The following is a 15,681-nucleotide window of genomic DNA, read 5'->3' as shown; positions in this document are numbered from 1 at the left end:
TCTGAGGGTTGTCGCTTGGCGCTAGTGTATGATCGGACAGCTGATGTTCGGAGCTAGGGTTAGGCGAAACTCCACGGCGTTTAGAGGGGTTTTGAGCTGATCAAGGGTTATCTAGGCTTTGACTAAGCATAACTAATTTTAAAAAATAGAAAAAATATGAAACCTTCGACATTCGTCATTTTATAAGACACACTAACGAGGAAAAAAAATACTAAACTTGGTATACGGAAATTTAAAAAAAAAACTAGGTGGCATGATCATGGTCAAATGAGCACCATTAATTTCAAAAAATCAAAAAAATATAAAACCTGCGCACAATGTTGTCTTATGTGACATGTTACCAACCAAAATTCACAAACTTGGTCTATGGACATTTTCATGAAAAAACCTTCACACGTATGAGCTATCACGTACAACGTTGTAGAGAGTTCAAGGAGAGGAGGTAGGGTTCCCTTAGGTTTTTGAAAAATTTAAAAAATCTAAAAAATCACCAAATCTTGATTTCAAAGTGAATAAGAAGGATCTGAAGTTAATTTTCCATTTTTCATATTTTAAACATGTCTTTAATGGTTTTCTATTAAAGCGTAATTTTTTCAAAAAAAGAAAAATATGAAGATTAATTCAATAAATAGTGAGACTTCGAATCTACACTATATAGATTGAATAGATGTTAATTAAAAAATATTTGGCTCATTTGGAGTAGGTCCAAAAAAACTTGATTACAAATGAAGCTCATTTGGAGCACATTTCTCATGACTATAAGTTTTATCACGCAAAAGAGATCGGATTGATCACCTAATGTTTATAATAGCTCAACAAACTTTGCAACATCACACCACAGGGCAATGGACTTCAAATGTTGGTTCAAATTCAAATTTTGCCTCAAATTCAAATTGGAATATTTGATCTGTTATTGGAATACTTGATCAAATGTACTATCTTCATTCAAATGTTGTTTTTTTGCTCTCATATTGGAATATTTGATCAAATGATGGACTATTTGCTTATTCTTTGCAGCATGTCTGTCAGTGAAGCAACACTGAAGCAACATGTGTGATCATTGCAACACCTAAACTCATAGCTTACAACATCTAAACAGAACATACCATACACCACAGGCAAATTTAAGGACAGACAAATATAGATATCATAATACATTACTACCATAGATCGCACACAAAGTTTAGATACCACCACACAAAGTTTACCAAACAGACACATTCAGTTTACCAAAAAAAGATAAAGATAAAACATCATCACATCACACCGGAGTCAGTGCCTTTTGCGAGGGCAGCATGCTGCCCCTAATCTTGTAGTCCTCCCGGCGAATCGCTACATCCTCTGCATGAGACACAAGGTGATCGAAGCGGCCATCCTTTGGCTTTTGTCTTGGTGGTGCAGTAGGGGCAGTGCCACTTCTTGATCTTGCGGTTGTAGAAGAAAGCAACTCCCTTGGCCTTGATCTTCTCCACCTCCTTCGCTGTGAAGGACGCGACGTTGCTGTTGTACACATCTTCTCCAGAATCATACTACACACATGAATGAATTACATTAATACATTATAGATTCATATACACCATGTCAAAGGAACTAAATGATCAATCTAAATTTCAAGTAGGCTTACCTCATATTCTTCGTCGTCACTATACTCTGGATCGTACGGGTCAAACCTAGTAAGGCCCAGCTTCCTCTTATTCCCCACAGAATCGTCCTCCTGAATATACAATTACATCCATTACTGGTAAATATAGAAGCCAACTGATAATTTTTAGATATGCACACATGACACATTGATCATATTATCCATACTATGACCCTATTTGCATTTTCCATTGTCATGCACACACATTGAACAACAAAGCTAATATAACTACATATTGTGGACAAATTTATATACTGATGAATCAAGTAAGTTCTTAATCAATTGATAGGTACATCAAAATTAATGCATTCCATTTGGGCATATGACATTCAAAGCACCAATTTGTGTAGCATTCAAAAACAAATCTAAGCATACATGTCTATAGCATTCAAAATCCCAATCTGTATAGCATTCAAAAACAAATCTAATAATCACATGTAGCATTTCAGCACAGAGATCCCTATCTCTCATTAAGATATGTCTAGCATTTTTGCAACGAATGTGATCCAAAAAACCCCATACAAAAACCCCCATCCCCCTATACAGAAAACCCATCCCTCAAATCAATTCTAACCATCTGTACTACCCTAAGAATCACAATCCAACCAATGTGTAAGTGCATCTAGTGCCACCCCTAGTTGGTTTTGGAGTATTGACGACAAACCTAGTTGAGGGACTAACGTGTTTGTGAGAATTGCAGGAAAACACAGGTAGAAGTCCCTCATTGATTCGGTTTTATTACCAGAGATGACCCCTAAAAATGTACGAAGACATTGAAGACAATGGTGGTTTATGAAGATATTCATATTGAAGACAATGACATGAGAAGACTCCCTATGAAGCTTATTGAACTCGAAGACTTAGATCCTTCGTAGTTTTATTTCATTTATGTTGTGTCATAGGAATCACCGTACTGTTAAGTGGGGTCCAAGAGAACCAGTCAGAATGACTGAAGTGATGCCTAATTCAAATCCTATGTCTTCGAGCGAAGACTTTGAGAGAAAATCTTGTCCAGAGTCAAACAAGTCAGCTTTACTTGTAGCCCAAGTAAAGTTGCCGTGTGAGTTCAAAATTTGACCGTTGGTACACGTGTCAGTTCCTTAGTGACCCAGGGTCATTTCGGACAGATCAGGTCGGGTTGCCAAGTGGCTATAAATAGTCCACCCCCCACAACCATAAACGGTTGGCTGCTCAGATTTCAGTGCACGGCTTTTGTCGTTTGAGAGCAACCCACCTCGAAGCCTTTGAGAGAAAAATTCCTACTGAGGAGAAAAGCCCTAACCACCCAGAGCCAGAGTAAATTGGGCATCACTTAAGTCTTTGTGTCTGTGTGATCTGAAGACTTATTACACTTGAGGACTGTGCATCCTCCAGACGGTTAGATGTCGCGTTCTGAGCATCCAAGAGAAATTGTGGATTGCCGGTGAACGAAGTCTGTGAAGGTTTGGGAGTCTACCTTGAAGACTTACCAGAGTGATTGGGCGAGGTCTGTGTGACCTTAGCTCAAGGAGAAAACGGTGAGGACTGGGTGTCTTGGACTAAGTGTCCTTGACTGGGTGTCCGGGACTGTGTGTCCTTCGGTTTAAATACCTAGCCGCTCCAACCAGACGTACAGTTGTCACAGCAACTGGAACTGGTCCAACAAATCATTGTCTTCGACGTGTCACTGGTTTCATCTACACTTCCTTTTTACTTACAGTTATTCATTGTGAAGCCATTGCGTGCTTGCTTTATCTTTTGTCTTCACAACATGAATGTATGATCTGTTTGGCTTCATAACTTCTTCCTACCTGATCCTTATTACACTGAAGCTGTTTGTCATTGCGCTTTCACTCTATTGAATACATGACCATGGCTGGCCTAGTGTAATCTAACTTCCGCTGCATAGTAATATGCATAATCTTCACTGTTTGTCTTCATAACTCTCACGTTTTGAAGACTTTCATAAAAATCGCCTATTCACCCCCCCTCTAGTCGATATAACGCACTTTCACAATGAAACTAGGGACTAACTCTACAATCTAAATATTGCAACTAGGGTACAAGCAAATGGAAGTACTTCATGTACCACCTTCTCCTCGCCAGGGGCGGATATGGGGGCGCCCGGACGCGTCGGGCACGCCCGCCATGTCGACCCAGCCCACCCCGACCCCACTCCGTCCCCATAAATATTCCCAATCCGAAAATCCTAGCTCACTCCACTCTCGACCCGTCTCTTATTCTTTCCTCCGATTTCTCCTATTCGATCCACTCCGGTAACTGCTGTGACCATGTCGAGCGCCGACAACTACTTCTGCTCTGACTCCGACGAGGACCTAGCCCTCTGCGTTGCCCTCAAGAGGTCCAAGGTGGACACGGGTGTAAGTTCTGGATCGGCCTCGCCTCTTCCCTGTCGTTGCAGTGAGGAAGCGGTGCTAGCTCCTCCCGGCCCGTGCTTAGCGCCGCGCGGGCTGCGCAGTCCACGCTTCCCCCACGCTGTCCCCCGTCCCTGCCGCGGGCAGCGGTGGGTGCTTGTGCCTGCCTCACCGGCCCGGACACGCACGCATGAGTCAGAGGTGCGCGCCGCTTGCCGCGAGAGGCAGCCGGCAAGGGAGAGGGACGCGGTGGAGAGCTCTGTCGGCTGCCGCCGCGGCTTACCCGTGGAGCCTGATGAGGACGAGCGGCTCCTCGTGCGGGTCTACCCCCGGTCGCTTACGACGTCGGAGACAGATGCTCAGCGGCTCCACCGGAAGAATGCGAAGGTTCTCTAGCTAGCTATATCGAGCAGTTCGAGCGCGAGGCCAGAGAGAAGGCAACAGAGGTGGCTCGGCTGGCGAAGCTCAAGCGGCAGTAGGACCGGGCCGTCCGGCGCCTCAAGGGCCTCCTCATCGTCTCCTCCTCCTCCTCCGATGGCTCCTCGTCCGATGACTCGGATGATCCTCCACCAGCCCCCGGTGGCTATAGCTGCGCCGACGACCGGAAGGGGATGGGGCTGCCCCGGAAGTGGTGAAGATCCGCTTTTCTTCACTTTAATTTTAAGTTTAAAATGTAGTTTCAAGTTGTCCGTCGTTCATGTAAACTTTGGTGGTCGTTTGAACATCTGATCTTTTGGTAAAAGTAATGACTTACCTATGTTCGTTTGTTTATCTATGTAGTTCGATCGATATTGCATGGTTCAGTATGAATATAAAGGATCAGATATAAGATACACGGATGTAGACGAAACTATTTGAGGAGTGCCCGCGGGCACGGGCGTTTGAGAGGATTTACACGGCCGTTGATGCTCCTCCGATATTATGTGGGACGGATGGAGTAGTTTTTTCTTTCCCTATATTTTTTCTACTCTTTTTTTTGAGGGACTCCTCCCGGGTTGAACCAAGTCGGTTTGTCCCCCTCCCTCTCAACCTCCACAGCCGAACTGAACTTCTGAACCCCAAGGGTTCCGCTGCCCGGCCCTCCCACCCTCGCGATGGCGGCTGCTCCTGCCGCCGTCGCAGCCGCTGCGGCCGCCTCCTTATCCTTGTTTGCGTACTACCTCCTCTTCGGCAGGAGCGGGTCCAAGTTCCCATGGACCCGCACCACCGGCGCGGACGACCGGAGGACGCGGCGGAAGGGCCTCGTGGAGGCCGTCGGCAACACGCCCCTCATCCGCATAAACAGCCTCTCCGACGCCACCGGGTGCGAGGTATATTCGTGGGGTATCTCCTGTGTGCAGCTCCGCTTTGCTGTTTCGGTCTAAGTATTGAGGTAGTGAATTTGGTATTCGAACGGGCTGCAGATTCTGGGGAAGGCCGAATTTCTGAACCCGGGAGGCAGCGTGAAGGACCGCGTGGCGGTGAAGATCATCGAGGAGGTAATTTGTGCAATTTGGTGTATAATCAATGTTACTCCCTCTGTTCACTTTTATAAGGACACTTCAGACAGCGTGCAAAACAGCTCAATTTCAGTTGTCTGAAACAACCTATAAAAGTGAAAGGAAGGAGTAGTTTATAGAAGCCAGAAGGGGAGAAGTGTGAAGTAGATAGAGTTCGTGGTGTTTCCGCAATAAAAAAAAGATAGAGTTCGTGGTGAGAAGTTCCTGAGCGATTCATGCAATGTTGGTCACGACCACATGTTTTTTAGTCATTTGGGAGGTCATGTTCATGTGGCGAGTTCCTCCTTAATGAAGGATATGCTTATTGGAAATTTTAAGTATAGTCCTAGCATATGTACCCTTTTATATGTTATGAGTTGCTAAAGGAACAATCACAGTTGTTCTGGAACAAAGCATTCATGGAAAGCACCATTCAGTTATGACTTGTGAGTTTCAAGTATAAAAGAAAAGGGATTTTGAATTGTGCTTTTTTGGCATGAAATGCAAAAAAGTAGATGATAATATCGAATTACTTCCTTGCATACTTGGATCTAGCTAAATTATTTACATTTCAATGGATGAGGCATGAGATACGTTGTTGATATTCAGTTTTTGGTACAGTATATTGATCTTATAGAAATTTATTTTATCTTTTGACTTAACATGACACTGGGATTTTTATGGTGATTAGGCTCTGAAATCTGGGGATCTTGTCTGTGGTGGTGTAGTAACAGAAGGGAGTGCCGGCAGCACGGCTATTAGCTTGGCCACTGTTGCTCCTGCTTATGGCTGCAGGTGCCATGTTGTTATTCCTGATGATGCTGCCGTTGAGAAGGTATGGAGGTTCTGTTATGTTCGAGAATTCTTGGTGTACTAATTAGGACATTCTGCTGCCGTAGCACCCTGAATTTCTACTTGAATTGTCTTGTTGTACTATAATAAGATGAACTAATTTAGATCAGACCAGCTAGACCGGGTCTGAAATCAGGTTCTCAATGGGCCCAAGACCTATCACAAAAAATAAATCAAGATAACACCATAGGATTGTATTTCCAAGTATCAATATTCTGGGGTTCAGGCCTGAGCTTCCGGGACTGGTCTAGACTTGAGCCTGCCCTTTCAAGGGTGTGGGGTTTTTCAGGCCTGGTTGGATATTTTAGATGCTCCGGTGGGAATTTCTCCTACCAATGTTGCACAGTATTTCAATCCTGTTTGTTGCTTATGTTCCTGCTATGTAGTTTTACTCAAAAGATTGCTTTCCAGTCTCAAATAATTGAAGCGCTTGGAGCTACCGTGGAACGAGTGCGTCCTGTTTCAATCACTCACAGAGACCATTTTGTCAATATTGCAAGAAGAAGGGCATTGGAAGCCAATATAGCATCAGCACAAAGGGAACCTAATGACATACAAACTAATGGTTCAGCCTATGTTGATACTAAAACGCTGAACTCCAAACAAACTAACGGTTCAGCACATGCCAGTTCTGAAGTGCCTGACACTGGCAAATGTTGCCCTAATTCTGATTCGAAGGGAGGTTTCTTTGCTGACCAGTTTGAGAATATGGCAAACTATCAAGTGCATTACGAATGGACTGGTCCTGAGATATGGAAGCAAACTAAAGGGACTGTTCATGCCTTTGTTGCTGCCGCTGGTACTGGCGGTACGATTGCTGGAGTTTCACGATATCTTAAGGTTTGTATGCTTATTATTGTCTTTCTTCTATATATGTTTTCTTCTTGGGTCAACTAATTTTTTATTGCTATGATATTATTTACTTAGGAAATGAACAGAAATGTCCGATGCTTTTTAATGGATCCACCTGGATCTGGTCTGTTTAATAAGGTAACTAGAGGGGTTATGTACACAAAAGAGGAGGCTGAGGGCAAAAGGCTGAAAAATCCTTTTGACACTATTACTGAAGGAATTGGAATCAACAGGGTCACAGCAAATTTTATGATGGCAGAACTGGATGGTGCTTACCGGGGAACAGATAGAGAAGCTGTTGAGATGTCAAGGTACATACTTTCTGAGTTTAAATTTTTATTGACCAGCAGTTATGGAATAGCTATGCATACGATTTTGGTGTGCGATTCCTGTACTATGCAGTTCCAAGCCACACAATTTTGAAGAATGACTCAATCTATTGGTGTAGGCGTTTTTTCGTACTGAGATCGTATATAAATTGTCGTATGCACAGCGTTGTTCTAGCAGTTATTATCTGAAAGAGAAACAATAATTTGTTTAGTTGTATAGATTACATCATTTTTTTACTGCAGTCCGCCTTTAACTGATCAACCAATTAGCCTGATCTTGTAATATTTCCCTACAACTTAAATACATGTTGACAATATTATCTCTTGGGTTATTGGGTCCCTTGACCCCTCAAAAAATAAAGAAAAATGAGTACACATCCCACCCTTTTCTCAAACTCCAGTAGAAGCCTCAATCGTCATTTGTTAAGCATGTTTTTAGAACCAATATGAAGACTTACATACTCCCTCCGTTCCTAGATATAAGGTGTATAGTTTTTGGAGAAAAAAAATGCGGACTATAGGGTGTATTGCCTTTGTTGTCAATTTTACCCCTCCACCGATCAGCTCACACACATGAAATCCCTAGAAAAAAGGAGATGATTTATTTAGAAGACTCCCACCCATGATTTGAAGGGGAGCCTTGGCACAGCGGTAAAGCTGTTGCCTTGTGACCATGAGGTCACGGGTTCGAGTCCCGGAAACAGCCTCTTGCAGAAATGCAGGGAAAGGCTGTGTACTATAGACACAAAGTGGTCGGACCCTGCGCAAGCGGGAGCTACGTGCACCGGGCTGCCTTCTTTTTACTCCCAGCCATGATTTCATGTGTGGGAGCTGATTGGTAGAGGGGTAAAATTGACAACAAAGGTTATACACTGTATATTCCCTTTTTTTCTCTCAAAAATCTATACACCCTATATCTAGGAACGGAGGGAGTATTTATTTAATCACCTTAGACATGATAGTTGATGGAAAGTTTGCCGTTGTTCATTCTTCTATCTTACCAAGTATGTTACTGAACTGTGAAAATACTTCCATCCATCTGACCTCAGTTACTTGAAACATTAATTTAGGTTTCTGCTGAGAAGAGATGGACTATTTGTTGGGAGTTCTTCAGCCATGAATTGTGTCGGGGCTGTAAGAGTTGCCCGGGATTTAGGTCCAGGACATACAATTGTGACAATTCTCTGCGACAGTGGGATGAGGCATCTAAGCAAGTTCTTCAATGATGAATATTTGGCCAATCATGGGTTGACACCAACTGCTACTGGTTTGGAGTTTCTTGATCAGTAAAAACTTCACAGGGGAATGCATGATTTCAGCAATTTTGTCATTCTTCGTTGTCCGTCTTGAAAACAGTTGACGAGTGAACACCGAGGCGCCGAAACATTCCATCTAACAAGGGAACTGTTGGCTCCAGATAATGGACCTCAAATTTTATGGCACCCTGATCGAAGGTTCCTCTGGAAGATATAGTTATGTACTTTAGAGTAGTTGTCATAGCCATTTAGTAGGGGTTGGGATAGCCAACCATTCAGACTGTTCTACACTGCAAATCTTCTTGTTTTTCTTCAGGCTGTTGTACACTGCTCAAGTCACCTGTTCATCTATGTATACGCAGTTATTTAGTATACAATCATCTATGCTACTACTGTCTTGGTTCTCTGAGATGGCAGCACACATCAACTAGTCTGCGATAAAACCATTGTAGGTGTTCTAACAGATCATCGCATGCATCATGCTAATGGTAAGAGTACTGAAAAGAACTGGTATTCTTTAGTCATGAAAGTAAACAGAAACATCTGTCACCAGAAGGGTGATTATGAATATTTCAGAACACCCACAAGTTATGCCAAATCAAAAAACAAATAAATCCTATGTACCTCCTCCTAGATTGTGCATCCTACACGGCCACTAGTTCTGACGACTTTTTCGCCTCCAGCCAGTGCTTGGCAGCAACGCTCGTCGTCAGGAACCAGCCGGCCTTGTCGGGAGCGCCATGGAAGGGCGCGTCGAGCTCCTTGAGATGCGACTCGAACACGGAGGCCAGCCCTTTGTCAGAGTACATGTTCCTCCCCTCCCCTGTGTGGATTCCGAGCAGCGGTGGCAGCTCTTCTCCGCTCTGAAGCGTCGTGTACAGGTCGTTCATCCAGACATGGAGAGTGGTCAGGGCAGCGCCGACCGAGAGGCCTCTGAGGTGCAGCGACCACTGCGTCTGCGTCCTCGTCTGCACGTTGCTGTAGATGCCGAGCTGCAGCGCGGCGTCGAGGAGCGCGCAGGCTTTCTCCATCTGCCCCAGGTTCACGCACAGGTCCATCAAGCAGTTGCAGTAGGGCATCTTCACCACGCCACGGACGCCGCTCAGGATGCCCCTAGCTGCCTCCTTGAAGGATTCAGTGGAGGCTTTCCTGTCCGCCAGGAGCTTCACCACGGTGCCAAGCTCGGCATTGCTTCTGTCGATGCAGTCAACCACCTTGCCGAGCTCCTCCACCGGCGTATCCGCTGCCACGGTAAGAAGGCAGCCGCAGAACCGGTCGTCGGGCGTGATTTTGAGGTCCTCTAGCATGCCGAATGACCTGACAACGTCGTCGGTGCATCCCGCTTTACCGTAGCACCGGATGAGCGAGGTGAGGATGAAGATGTTGGGCTTGAAACCTGCCTCTGCCATCTCCTTCAGTATGGCCTCTGCACCAGGGACATTGCCAGTGCAGGAATATAATGTCACCATTGATGAGTAGGTCCAGCTATCAGGCTTGCACTTGGTGTCCATGGACGACTTCATGTCTCTGAAGATCTCCTCGGCCTCGTCGACGTAGCCGATGTCGGCGCACATTGACAGGAGCATGTTGTACAGCACCACGTCGATGTCCATCACCTCGTCCTTCGTCTTCCGGTACACGATCATCGCGTCCTCACCGTAGCGTGCCCTGGTGTACGCCTGCAGGAGACAACAGTAGGTTGCCCTGTTGGGCTGCACCTTCTGGCTGACCATCTCTCTGTGGATGGTCTTCACTACCCACGGCCGCATGGCACGGCCCATGGCGTCCAATACGGTGTTGTACACGACCAGGTTTGGCTTGACGCCGACGGCCTTCATTTCCTCAAACACGTTGAGCGCGCCGTCGAAGTTGCCGCTGGTCGAATGCACCTTGATCACCGTGGCGCATATGACAGGGTCGAGCTGGCATCTCTCGGACCTGGCACGGTCGTACAAGCGGAGTGCCATCTCGGCGTCCCCGGCGCGGCCGTACGCGTCGATCACGACCGAGTACGTGAGCATGTCCGGCGAGCACCCCGACTCCGGCATCTTCTCGAACCACTCCACGGCCTTGCCGGGCGGGCCGCAGGCGCGCGCGCAGCTGATGACGGTCGAGAAGGTGGTGTTGTCCGGCTGCACGCCGTCCCGCAGCATCGCGTCCCAGAGCGCCTCCGTTTCGCTCCAGCGCCGCCGCTTGCGCAGCACCTTGAACACGACGTTGTAGAGGATGACCTTGCTGCGGACATCCGCGTTCTCCAGGAACCAGCGCAGCGCGAGCACGGCGGTGGCCGGGTTGCCGGCGGCCGTGTTGAGCACGATGGCGGCGTCCTGCTCGGAGGGGGTCTCGGGGAAGGCGGCCTCGAGCGCGGCGGCGACGGGCGCCTCGGCGGGCTCGCACGCGGCGAGCGCTGCAGCCGCGGCGGCGAGGCGGGCCCGGCGGCCGGATCCGGCGCGCGCGCGGGCGAGTTCGGCGGCACGCGGGCTGTTGGGGTTGACCCAGAGGAACCTCGCAGTGCTGGAAATCTTGGGATTCTGGCCCGGGTCGGAGGGAGGCGCCGGGTCCTGGGGCGGCGAGTCCTGGACGGAGACATGTGCGGCGGCCGGCGAGGCGGAGGAGGAGTGGTTCTTGGGCTGGAAGGAGAGCGAGATTGGGCGGTGCGGCCATGAGAGGAAGGAGGAAGGGGACGACGGGCAGATAGGTAGGGAAGCCATCTCGCTGCTCTGCCCCGCTCTGCTCTCCTGTGGGTGGATTGTGGGGTGCCCACTGCCCAGAGCTTCGCTTCGGTTGGGGAGTGACGACGCGACTGTGTCTTGCTGTCAGCAAGTGGGGTCGAGATGCCAGGGACACCTCGCGCCAGAGCGAGGCGAGGCGCTCTTCCCGCCGCTCCTCGTGAGGTGAGACCCCAAACTGCCAAAGTACACACGAGACACGCCGCGCCGCGCCGCGTCCCTCGCACTCCACCGCCGCGGCGGCGCCACCGCCCCGGGCTCCCTCGCCGACCGACCGGCACCTTCTCATCCTCACCGACTACCCGCCGGGCTCCTACCCGCGCCTACCCCGCTCGACGCGTTCCCCGACTCCTCTCGAGCCCACCACCGCCGCGGCGGCGGGATCGGCGTCGGATTCACGCACGCCGTCCATGCCACCGAGCCGTGCGGTGCAGCCGCTCCCGCGTGTGATCCTGCGCGGCCCGGTCGTGCACTGGATGGATCGCGGCGAAGCGTGGGCTGCCATTGCCTTGCCTCGGGCGTGTGATTTACCCGGGCAAAGTCGTCTTCTCTCACGAGGGCGCGGTAGGTGTTCGACGAAATAGACGAGCCCGGAGTTTCTCCCCGGGATCAATCGTGTTTCAGGAGCTTCTAGTGCTCGAGAGTGGCTTACCTGCAGCTTTGTGTTCCATGGTCGCAGGTTCTGTACGGCGCGCGACTGAATTTCAGGGCATGATGCATCAGTGACCAATTTCTAGCACAAAGCTGCCCAGTTATACAATCTGCAGTTCTGCCCAGGTACTATGGACGGGAGAGCCAGTTTTGAGCCTTTGCGTTTGTTGTTTAGGATGCTACTTAGTCTTGTAGCAAAGATGTTGATGTTTGTACCATTACAAAGTAAGCTTCAGTTAGCTAAATAAACCATTCTGATGGTAATGGTACCTCCGAATGATACATTATATGTTATGTGTAAAACTCACAGAAATGGTAGGCCTATATTAGTAGGGAAGTTACGCAAACCAAATAGTTCCTACACACAGAACTGCCTACATGATGTGAGCCAAGGATGACGTTAGCCGATCTTTATTAAACAGAAGGGAGAGTTTACAGGTACAATACTTAAATGGTTGGGATTCCACTTCCGTTCATGTCGTTTCCCCAAATCAATGAGCCTGTATGTTCATAGAAACATATGTGCTTATGTAACGAAAGTTTTGATTGTAAATTGGGGTGAGTAGCGTGCATTGACGCCTCGATTCGGGGCTCAAAATTTCAGTCTCCGAGTTCCTCTTTTTTTTTTTTTTTGAATTTTGTTTCTCTTCCTTTTCATCTCATTTCTAGCTGAGCCTCGTGCTTTTTATGGTACTTGCTGCCCTATAGTCATCAAGCATAGTATCAATTGTAACCTTTTCTTAAATTGAGCAATTTTTCTGACCAATATTGTTACCCTCTGAGTTTTATTCCCTTGTTTTAATTCTTTTTATCCATTTTACAAACGTAGTGACATACTTGAAGGAAGAAAACTTAATGGAAAACAAACTTCTAGAATGGTAGAGAAGTGACAAGACAGATACTTGCTATTTTTTTGAAGCTCATGATTTTTTTTGGAATCAGTGCACAGTAACAGCAAGCACCCATATAACTCTTTTCTTTTGCGTGGAAGCACTCATATAACTGCTGCATTATCAGCTGTGTGTGCATAAAAACCATTGGAGATCATCGCTGCCGTAGAACCAGAGCATGGATACAGGAGTCAAGGTAGTAGGATTGTTAGAGATCACGAGCACAATTTCGTTCCCAGAGGTTCGTTATCTCAAATAAAGCACTAAATGGTATCACTGTAAGTGGAAATCGATAATATTTCCACTTCTCTAGTACTCACTCAAATTGAAATTACATGATAGAGAATGAAAACTGGCATAACAAGTTGGGTGGGACCCTGCTGAACATTCAGATTCGGGTATCATACAATGCCCATACTCTCAGGTAGCCAATCAGCCACAGTTCATACCTCGCTTCAACAACAGTTCTGGTAGTAAGAAATGTGAGGGTTCTGGTTCAACTATAACGTTCAATTCCAAGTAGTCAGATTATTTTTCATTGTACTGGAGAATCGGGCTAAGTGGTGTAGTCGATTTGTGTAAGAGATCTTTCTATGATCATGGAAGAATAGTTCTGTAATATACAATGTGTGGGCTGTCCAGTGTTAATAACTTTTAAACTTAAAGCTAGAAGCATTATCGCTATGCAATCTTTCATCTAATTATTTCAGCCAGTCAAGCATGAACTCATGTTTGTCATGAATATTGCAGGCTGCAAACACTGGGGAACGTCATCACAAGGTTTGTACGTCTTTAAGTGCCCTTTGGGAACAACCTGTCAACTCATTCAGTCTGTGAAGTTCCCCTTTTCTGTTTGGTACACTCATGGTTAAATATTTCTATAGTAGCATAATACAATGAATGCATGGAATGGTGTTTGGTGTTCCCAAATGGATGTGTGTTGGTCATGATGTTGTCCACCACTGGTGGTTCTCATGATGGTGCTCATTAAAAGGACAATCTTAAATTGCTAATCCTTTTGTGGAAAAATTGTTTACCAAGTTCACCTAACAACTAATGTTGAAGTTGGTAAAATTATTTTTTTCTATTCCATTACATACTATTAAATTTGAATACATTCATGCAGAAACTATTTCACTATTTGTAGTTGTACCGGTGTGTGCTTCCGCTATCTTACCTATATAATGTTTCTTGGGAATTAACATATGTGCCCATTCTCTCACCTCATGTAACTTTTACTACATTTTATTCCAGTTCTATTTTTCATCTTTGAGTCATTGTCATCCTTCATGTTTGGGTCTATGAACTAAGGACTAAGTAATGTTTGTGCTACTTTATTTCATTGCTATTGTACATTTGACCAAACTTTAGTATTGGAGACACGGAACATTTTCTCATCTAGAAATATTTACCAAAAAAGGGAAATGAAAGGAGAGTAGCAGCAAATAGATGTGTGACTTGCACATTGGATTCCGTGAGTTGAGGCAGTAAGGAGCATGGGCCCAAGTTTTTTTTGGTGTCTTGTGAGCATACATGGTACTTTCTGTACCAATGGTGTATTTCCACATACGATATATATATGCTTGGTTTGCCTGACTGCGTGAGAATGAATATTCAGTGGCTACTTATGTATGCATGTGAAGTCACATTCGTCGATTTCAGATAATTTGCATTATTTCCGCCACTTTAAAATGTGTTGTCCTGAATAATGCAAAGCAAATAATTCATTGGCTTTAACATCCCATCTGAAAAGCATAATATTAATCTGTGTGCTATGGTACCTAGACTGGCCCATCTAGGCCCAACAAGTTCAAAGTTGCTGATTTACGTATCTTACGAATCTGACTTAAAGTGATAATATCGGGTCACACAAGTTTTAGGGCTTGAAGCTTTATAAGTTTGATATTACTGAGGATTTATAATTTTTAATAGAAGAGACATTATTTAAGTCTAGCAGAGCATGCCATCTGAACTTTAATCTACACTTTATTCCAGGAAGTTATGAGTTTCCTTAATCAGAGTAGTTCTTGTCACTGTGCTCATATTTACCTGATATCTTATCTTCTTCTGTTTTCGAACTGACGCTGGGGGATTATCGGATTAGTTGGTTTCCCCTATATGCCTGCAGAGCAGAATACCATTTACTGTGGACGGGCACACTCGCATCACATCGGTCACTCTACTCAGTTTTAACTGACATGTTTATTCTGTTTTTTAACTGATGTTGGGGGCTGCGTTTAATCGACCAATTATTTGGTTTTCTTGTAGGGAATGCTGGATGGAACACCAGTTGCTGTAGACGGGCTGCACACGCATCACATCGGTCGTCCAACTCCAGTGTACGGCACAAGGCACATGGGCGCCTGTCCTTGTGGAGCACGGCCATTACAGGCTCATGCTGAAACTAAGGTTAGCAGTTGCAAACTCTGACCTGGAAAACTGCACGGGTGATCTGTTTTTTGCGAGCTGGAGCTAGAACAATACATAGACTTCGGTGTCAGGAGGCCTGCCGTGTGTGTTCCTTGCATGGTGATGCCTGTTTAAGTGCCCAGCTTTTTTCGTGACCAGATGAACCAGAATTTAACTGGTGCAGTGTGCGCCAAAGCCTGCCATTGCATCAATAATACGAGCATTGTACGTACAGACTG

The 15,681-nt window shown here is 46.1% G+C and overlaps 2 protein-coding genes across 2 annotated transcripts; one reads left to right on the top strand and one right to left on the bottom strand.

The window, feature by feature from the left end:
- The first annotated feature begins 4,996 nt into the window (after positions 1 to 4,996).
- Positions 4,997 to 9,184, top strand: LOC125526636 (cysteine synthase 2-like). Its single transcript, XM_048691287.1, has 6 exons — positions 4,997 to 5,306; positions 5,400 to 5,474; positions 6,166 to 6,309; positions 6,738 to 7,166; positions 7,254 to 7,489; positions 8,578 to 9,184. Exons 1-6 carry the CDS (start codon positions 5,091 to 5,093, stop codon positions 8,795 to 8,797), a joined length of 1,320 nt encoding a protein of 439 aa, XP_048547244.1. The 5' UTR covers positions 4,997 to 5,090; the 3' UTR covers positions 8,798 to 9,184.
- Positions 9,185 to 9,254: 70 nt separating this feature from the next.
- Positions 9,255 to 11,544, bottom strand: LOC125526635 (pentatricopeptide repeat-containing protein ATP4 homolog, chloroplastic-like). Its single transcript, XM_048691286.1, has one exon. The coding sequence runs from the start codon at positions 11,472 to 11,474 to the stop codon at positions 9,408 to 9,410; it is 2,067 nt and encodes a 688-aa protein (XP_048547243.1). The 5' UTR covers positions 11,475 to 11,544; the 3' UTR covers positions 9,255 to 9,407.
- Positions 11,545 to 15,681: the final 4,137 nt, after the last annotated feature.

This window comes from Triticum urartu, unplaced genomic scaffold (assembly GCF_003073215.2).
Source record: "Triticum urartu cultivar G1812 unplaced genomic scaffold, Tu2.1 TuUngrouped_contig_114, whole genome shotgun sequence".
In the NCBI taxonomy this organism is placed as follows: Eukaryota; Viridiplantae; Streptophyta; class Magnoliopsida; order Poales; family Poaceae; genus Triticum; species Triticum urartu.
The sequence above is the reverse complement of the archived record's forward strand: the minus strand, read 5'-3'. Positions and strand labels throughout refer to the sequence as shown.

Excerpts from the sequence above, each read along its gene's own strand:
- LOC125526636 (XM_048691287.1), top strand. The coding sequence starts at position 5,091 with ATGGCGGCTGCTCCTGCCGCCGTCGCAGCCGCTGCGGCCGCCTCCTTA. Across the intron at positions 7,167-7,253 it reads GAGTTTCACGATATCTTAAG|GAAATGAACAGAAATGTCCG; the intron begins GTTTGTATGCTT and ends TTATTTACTTAG. Across the intron at positions 7,490-8,577 it reads GAAGCTGTTGAGATGTCAAG|GTTTCTGCTGAGAAGAGATG; the intron begins GTACATACTTTC and ends ACATTAATTTAG.
- LOC125526635 (XM_048691286.1), bottom strand. The coding sequence starts at position 11,474 with ATGGCTTCCCTACCTATCTGCCCGTCGTCCCCTTCCTCCTTCCTCTCA.